The sequence below is a fragment of the Microtus ochrogaster genome, unplaced genomic scaffold, assembly GCF_000317375.1.
Source record: "Microtus ochrogaster isolate Prairie Vole_2 unplaced genomic scaffold, MicOch1.0 UNK21, whole genome shotgun sequence".
NCBI classification, from domain to species: Eukaryota; Metazoa; Chordata; class Mammalia; order Rodentia; family Cricetidae; genus Microtus; species Microtus ochrogaster.
Window position 1 is genome coordinate 1128752 of NW_004949119.1, and position 7812 is coordinate 1136563.

Sequence of the window (7812 nt, forward strand, 5' to 3'; positions counted from 1 at the left end):
CACTCCTCACCCATCCGCCCGCACCCCCCCACTCCCCCACCCCATATTCATTCTTCCGTTCTTTTCCACCCACGGTTTACAGGGGGCTCTCTGTGTGCCAAAACCAGCGAACCTCCAAATATTTGCTGAAGTGTCAGGAACCTAACACAATGTTCCCATTCTGTTTGTTTCTGCCCAGATGAGGATAGCTGGTTCTCATAACTGTGTAACTTCCTTTCTGTAGCAGACCCAGGTGCCTAATCTGACCGTGCAAACCAACCAAAGGCAACAGGGACAGACTGCCATGTTCAATACATAGTCCTGGCAGCATAAACTTACCCTTGGTAGAAGCTCCCCAGCCTGAACCCTCAGAAAGGGCAGCGCTGTGACAAACGCTCTTCCTGGAGTATCATTCCCATGATAGCCTGAGAGAGGGAGAAGAGAGAATCTGATGGCCCACCAGTCACAAGTGCCCTAAGATTAAAGGAAGAAGGGATGAACCTTGATGACAGCCAGAGGAGCTAAGCTTCCCCCAGGAGACAAATTCCTAATGAAGCTCCTGAACTTGAAACTGGACTCTTCTTTGGGGGTCACTAGAAATCAACCCTCTTTACTAGGGGATAAATGTGGTCCTGCATATGAGCAGACCAGGCCAGATACTGTGAGAAAAAAGTGCCTGTAAGGCCCCAAAGGTCACAGAAACAGCATTCCCACATATAACTACTGCGGTGCCTTCCTGTGTCTCTTTGTCTGATGACAGGGCTACCTTTAATGGCAATCTCATTCGGGGCTACTGGTAAAGACTCGAGTGGCCATTCTGAGGTCAACGGGTCTAAATCCAGAAAATTGAGACTGCATCAAAATAAAGTTTGATGGTCTGACAAAAACAGCAAACATGAACTATCCTTGCTTCTCCTCCCTGCAGATATGTAACCGGCTTGCACCTCACGTTTCCTAGAAGGCAAAGCCAGTAGTACAGACAACTTTTAAGGAGAGGTAAGCAAGAACGTACAATAGGGCCATGGCTAGGAGGATGCTGGTACTCAATAAACAAGAGGTAAGTTTAGATAAAACTAAATTTGCTTCATAAGTAGAACATATAAGAAAGAACAAAAGAATTAACAAAAGACCTCTATTATTTAATATTTCACAGGTATTAAAGTTACCTTCAGGAGCTGGAGAGATGGCTCAGTAGTTAGTTAGGAGAGCTTACTGCTCTTCCAGAGGATCCAAGCTCTCTCCTCAGCATCCTCATTGGGTGGCTCACAACAGCCTGTGTAATTCTAAAACTGGGGGGCGCAATATCTTCCTTTGGCTTCTATGGGCACCAGAACACACAAATGAAGTTACCTTCATAATAACTTATAAAGTTAAGAGCTTAACTCTGAACGTGAAAAATTACTAAAGGAACCAGTTAATTTCTTAAAACCTTAAGTGTGAACAAAACTGGAGTCTTTATTCACCAGTGTGACTCACAGAAAAGGTGTATGTGGCCAGAGTTCAATGAGCCTAAACTCCACCATTGTGCTGGAAGAGGAAGCCACACCCAAACCAGGCCTAACTGCTGCTGTCTACACAGCTGCCAACCAGAGCCCACAGACAGAGACCTGCTGAGTCTACATTACCATGAGAGGCAGAGTGCTCATTTTAAAAACCAAAACCACAAAAGTGTGAGTTCCACAGGAGACCCTTTCAAAAATATATAAAAGAAAATGAGACATGACCCAATTAGTAAGTCAGTACAGAGTCCTATTTCCTGGCCCTTCCCCTTTGAACACACAATCGAGAACTTCACCTGATGAACTTAGCATTAATAACCTCTTATCAAATCTCCAATATTGGGGCTGGAAAATGGCTCAGAAGGTAAGATCACCAGCTGCTCTTGTAGATGACCCAGTTCCTAGAACCCACAAGGCAGCTCAAAATCATGCATAACTCCAATTCCAGGGGATTGGACACCATCTTCTTGGCCTCCACAGGTACCAGGACACATGTGGTACAAATATACACACGTGGACAAACATTTATACAAATAATTTTTTTGTCTCTAATATTGGCTTTGTCTTGCTGAGGCTGTCCCTTCTTCCCCAAGTACAGATAAGGCAGCAACATGGTGAAAGCTGTGGTGGGCAGCACAGGGGACCTGCTATGGAAAGTACCCTGAAGACATTTTAAAGTTCAGTGATATTGATGACCAAAAAGAGAAGCAAGACACAAAACTTTCTAAAACTTGAAACTTAAACCTCTTGGGAAAATAATTCTGTAAATTTTTTTGAAGGGCTAGAGAGATGGCTCTGTGGTTAAAAGCATTTCTTCTTCTTGCAGAGGACTTAGGTCAGTTCCTAGTACTCACATAGTGGCTCACAGCCATCCACAATTCAAGCTTCAGAGGATCTGATGTCCTCTTTTGACCTCTAAGGGTACCAGGCACATTCAAGCAAAACACTCACACATTTAAAAACAAAAAATTGAGACCAGTCCACCTGGATGACCTGGAATATGGCTATAAGCAAATATTAAAATACTTAAAAAGGGTACTTGGGTGTAATACAGAGCCCCAATGTGCCTGCTCATCCATCAAATCACTGGGTAAACCAGAGGATCACGCAATGCATCTGTAACATGCCATTATGACCACTCTCCAGTAATGAGACAAACCAACTTCCTTCTTATATGGCTTTTATAAATGCACCAGTCCCACAGTGAATATCTTTTAGAAAACTTCACCTAAATCAAGAGGAGTCCAAAAATGAAACTGCAGCAGATGAAGGGAAAAGAGTATGTTCTCCAGAGTCCATGTTCAAGGCTACAAAGACCAGCTGAGGCAGGTCCTACCTCCCCAGCGGGGGCCTGAGCTGTAACTCCCGCTCCAGCTGCTCTGCAGTCAGGGTGCCCTGGATGGCTTCACACCCAGGGTTGAACACAGAATAGGCGCTCTTCTCCCCCTCTTTCTTCTCCTCGGGACCCCGAGTCCCTACATACATCCAGTAAAACATAGACAGGACAAAATAAGCCAGGCCAAATTCCAGTTCTACAAACAGACCCAGCAGGACCAACCAGAGAAGAACCTTCAAGAAGGTGATGTTAGTCAGGAGAGACTGGTGTCGAGATGAAGGCAGAGGGACCGCCGCGCTCTGTGGAGGCTGCTGAGCTTCTTCCTAGGACACAGAAGTAAGAAAGTAAGAATGGGAGGGTAACGGAGCCAAGAGGATGCAATTAACTGGAAAAGGCGAAACTTAACTTGCTAGTTCCCTGATTTCCTCTCTAAAGCAATCATTGCCAGAGAGCTTAGATGCCCTGGTCCAAACAAATCAACACTGACGGGCACTCAGTAAGATGTGACCCCAACAAAAACCTGCCAGTATTGAGATGGGATCTGTTCATGGGAGCCATTTCTTCAGATTAGCTGGCTGCTAACAAAACCTACTTTGTGCCCCCAACAGAACCTGACCAACAATTGATAATGCCGCAGCTGCAGTACCTGTCCCCCAGGAGCAGTCAACACACTTGTGCTGATTTGATGAGGTGGGTTGAAATGTCCAGAGTAACTCCGTTCTAAGATGGAGACCATACCCAAACCAAGAAACAAAAACCCCTTTCACATAAAAAAAAAAAAAAGCTATGACGTCCACTAAAGTCATTACCACCCTACACCACACTATCCCATCCATGTCTTCATCGTTCATCCCAAGGCCTGGGAAGCATCTTCTAACTAGATTCCTTGCCTCCTCTCTCTTTCACTCCCCAAGCCAGCCTGTGCACAAATGTTCAATGAGTTCTCTAAGCTATCTCTACCCACACATCTGCAATAAATCCTATGGCCTGCATGTTAAAATCCAAAATTCTTTTGGGAAGACCCAGGTCAGGAGCTAGGGGAGCCCCTGGTATGGAGGTCACTTTAGGAGCTTTGTCTGCTAGTTTCTAAGTTTTTGCAAGTTTCTTTTGAATACACAGCAAAAAATAGGTTTTATACTATATACTATAGCAGGTGTATGGAAATCAAAATCAGTATCTGCCTGGAAAAGCTCTCTTGCATGCCAAATTACTCAGCAACTTTAAAGGGAACTTTAAAGGGAACAAGATCCTATGTTGATTTTATCATCCATGAATGGGTCATGACTTGCATCTTGAAAAACAAGGGCCTAAAAATTTCCTGCCCTTTTTATTTAATTAGGTGCTCTAGAGGGGTAACAGGAAGAGTTTAATGGCAAACAAAATGCCAAAGGGGACAGACACAGGAGAACACCTGAAAATTCCTCTGACTGACTGAGAACTGTGTCTAGGGCTCATCCCGTCTGCCTTTTCCACAACAGCAATGTGCAAAGCGTTTGTGCTCATACATTACTAATAAGCATGGCTCAGAGAACACATTTCCATGACTCCAGCAGCAAGCTGCTTCCTAGCTGAGGACCCTTTCCAGAGGAGGACAAAGGCAGAGACAAAGGTATAGAAAGTAAGATTTGGGTTGACATTGATGTCACTTCTATTGCTGTCCACATTTATTTTTGGCACAGGATCTCTCACTGAACCTGGATGTCATCGGTTAGGATAGACTGGCCGGCCAGAGGACTCCAGGGACTCTCCTGTCTCTGCCTCCTCAGTGCTAAGATTACAATTCACCACGTGCAGCGGACTGCACTCCAGTCCTCACACTTGCATGAGCTCTCCTTAGCTCTAGAAAGAACATTGGAGCAATAGAGGCCTTTGAACCAAACTGGGAGGTCAGGAGTTGCAGACCAGGATGGAGAATGAATCTCCAGGGCTGAATGTCTATACTAGGAGCTTTTCTAGATAGGGCCATAGATGGCAAGTTCCCAGGGGATTGAACAGTTACAAGCTTTTAACCACAAAGTGACACAACCTCATTGTTTGGGGGACTACTTTCCTCCAGGAAAACTTGGGCAGAGGGAGATAAAGGGCATGGATATTGCAATTCAGAAAAATTGTAATAAGAATGTTTATGCCATGGCAAACACAGAAAGGTTATATATAGTCAGTGAAACGAACCTCAAGTCAAGTCCCTTAAGAAAGGGAGAACGATTAGAACCACTGCCAGCCCCACCCCAGCATGCCCTCTCATCGATTTCCATTTTTAATAAAAGAAGCTTTCTCTTGAGCTGAGCTTCTCTAGGCTCAACTCAGTGATTTCACTTTCCTTCAGAAATGAGTCAAGAATGCTTTGTGTGGGTTAGACGTCATCTTCATTTGTTTGTTTGTTTGTTTGTTTGTTTTTCGAGACAGGGTTTCTCTTTGGCTTTGGAGCCTGTCCTGGAACTAGCTCTTATAGACTAGGCTGGCCTCGAACTCACAGAAATCTGCCTGCTTCTGCCTTCTGGGTGCTGGGATTAAGGTGTGTATCACCACCACCCAGATAGGAAATAATTTTAATGCAAGCAAGATGAGTTGTTTCTGGTACAACATGAACTGGGGGTGGAGTTCAGCTTTGTTTCTGACATGGTGTCTCACATATATAGCCCAGACCAGCTTCAAGTTCACAATCCTCCTGCCTTAGGCTCCTGAGTGCTATGATTGCAGGCATACACCCACTACTCTACCATTTTATTTTGGGGGGTGGTCCTGAAAATGGACCCTAGGGCCCTGAACATGTTAGTCACGTGCTCTACTACTGATTCTATTCCTGTATTTATTTATTAATGTATTCATTATCTTTCTCAGCAGTGCTGGAGGTTGAATCTAGTATATCATGCACGCAAAAGAAACACTGTACCACAGAGCTACAACTCCAGCAATTAAACTTTTTTAAAAAAAAAAAATCTGAGACAGGGTCACAGTCGAGTCTTGAACTTGCAATCCCCTGCCTCAGTCTCCTAAGTAGCTAGGATTACAGGTCTTCACTATTCAAGAAAATCCCCCCTACCCTGCTCCCAAACCAGGGCCATAAAACACACCAAAGACTTCAAAACACCTGCCACTCATGGAATTCAGGAAAACAGCCCACCCCCATAACACACTAGGGCCCAGTGGTCTCACTCTGAGCCCAGAGGTTGTACAAACAAACTGACTCCAAAGACTCAAAAAGCAGTTTATCCAGAAATGCAGTTTCTGACTCTGGCAATCACACTCTCCCCTCCCCAGCCCTCCATGGCATGTCCACGGCATGTTCCCTGTACTCTCAGACACTGAACTGCAGGGTTTGGGCGTGTCAACTTCTTAGACCAATAAAAGTCTGTTCTCGCTGTTGAGAGACCAAATCTATCCTTCCATTTCCTCTGCTGAGTTCCTACAGCTGGCAGACCTAGGCCCAGGTCTGTATTTGGGTTTTTTGGGTTTTTTTTTTTGTTTGTTTGTTTGTTTTGTTTTTTCTCTGTAGCTTTGGAGCCTGTCCTGGAACTAGCTCTTGTAGACCAGGCTGGCCTTGAGATCCGCCTGCCTCTGCCTCCCAAGCACTGGGATTGAAGGTGCGTGCCACCACCACCCGGCACGTATTTGGACAAAAAACTAAGGCCTTGTGATTGCTGAAAAAGCAGTGTGCTGGTTCGTTTCTCGTCAAGCTGACCCAAACTAGAGTCTTCTGAGAAGAAGGGCTCCCAATTGAGAAATGAGATCTGCCTGCAGACAAGTCTACCCTTTCCTCCCCAAGTGGCTTTTGGTGATGGTGTTTCTCACAGTAACAGAAACAAAAACACACGTTTTCTCCTTGGAGTGCTTCATTATTTCCACCCAGACAAGTCTCCCTGCCAGGATGAGAACTATGTAAAGACACAGATTCAACTGGATAGTAATCTAACTTTTTCCACCATGATCACTCACGATTAAACTGGAATACCCTTCTCTAGTCCAACAGTGACGAGCAAGTTCATGTACACCACCACAGGCAGTTACAGTGACCACACTTCGGAATGTTTTGTAGTCAGACCCTTTTCCCCAGGCCTGACCCTGCTTCGCTTCAGAAATCAGTTGCATTCAGAGTGATATGGCCACAGTCTCAAACCTTCCCACCTCCAAATCCCCTTTCTAAAACACAAGCTACCTGAGACACTGGCTCCCCCTACCCAAGGTGTGAATAAAGTGAGGCCTTAATCACTGCCACTTTATCAACAACCAATTAGACCTTTTATCCTGCACTAGCAGTGGACTGCAGTTGTTTCTCAAAGCCACGTGGCACCTCTATTAACTGGCTGTGAACAACTCAAGTGCAGAGATGCTTCTTTCTTCGAGGTCCCCAGACCTTCGCTTTCCCTTTGCAATTAGCTGCTGCACAGGACCGTGTCTGGGACGTGCTGACACACATTGGGGAAATACGGCGTTCGGCCACTGTGCAGGCGAGGAGAGAGCACACAGGCTGCAAAGGGCTTTGAGCGGCAGAAGCCGTGGGCGTGGCCTGGCGCGGAGGCGGGGCTTCAAGGTGCTGGTCTCCCTCCTCACCTGAGCCTGGTTGGACCGGGCCCGCATAACGGCAGGGCTTGCTTTCCGCTTCAGGAAGCGTCGCAGCCAGCCAGTGGCTGTCTTTGGGGTCGCCGCCGCTGGCTCCGCCTTCGCTGCTGAGGTCTGCTCGCCCTGGCTGGCCGTGGAGGGCTGGCTTACCAGCCCCGCCCGTTTGCGGGCCTCCCGAAACTCTGCTAACCTCTGTTCCATAGCGTCCTCCCGCCCGCTCTCTGGCGCGTGCTCGACCCTTCCTGGGCCGCCTTGCGCTTGCGCGGGTGGCTCACTGTTGCGCCTGCGCGTTCCGGTCGCGTCTGGCCGGAATTTTCCCAGGCGTTGTGACGTCCTGTTGATTGCAGTTCTCTCTTCCTACGCTCGTGGACGGCGTGTTCACCTCCTCGGGCTAAACTATGAGAATCGTTGTGTGTTCCTGGATTTTGGTCGGGCCGC

At 46.6% G+C, this 7812-nt stretch overlaps 1 protein-coding gene across 2 annotated transcripts; it reads right to left on the minus strand.

Moving 5' to 3' along the window:
- Positions 1 to 1200: 1200 nt before the first annotated feature.
- Saysd1 (SAYSVFN motif domain containing 1) lies at positions 1201 to 7603 on the minus strand. 2 transcript variants are annotated; one of them, XR_003378798.1, is made up of 3 exons: positions 7366 to 7603; positions 2707 to 3137; positions 1201 to 1297 (listed from the first exon to the last, which is right to left on the minus strand). XR_003378798.1 is itself a non-coding variant. In XM_026789524.1 (2 exons), exons 1-2 carry the CDS (start codon positions 7573 to 7575, stop codon positions 2811 to 2813), a joined length of 537 nt encoding a protein of 178 aa, XP_026645325.1. In that variant the 5' UTR covers positions 7576 to 7603; the 3' UTR covers positions 2435 to 2810. The 2 variants fall into 2 exon arrangements, 1 of the variants encoding a protein (XP_026645325.1); XM_026789524.1 differs by lacking the exon at positions 1201 to 1297 and having other exon boundaries at positions 2435 to 3137.
- Positions 7604 to 7812: the final 209 nt, after the last annotated feature.

Bases quoted from the DNA above. Each gene is read 5' to 3' on its own strand.
- Saysd1 (XM_026789524.1), bottom strand. From the start codon at position 7,575: ATGGAACAGAGGTTAGCAGAGTTTCGGGAGGCCCGCAAACGGGCGGGG. The intron at 3,138-7,365 runs GTGAGGAGGGAG...TCTGTGTCCTAG, and splicing joins CCCGGTCCAACCAGGCTCAG to GAAGAAGCTCAGCAGCCTCC.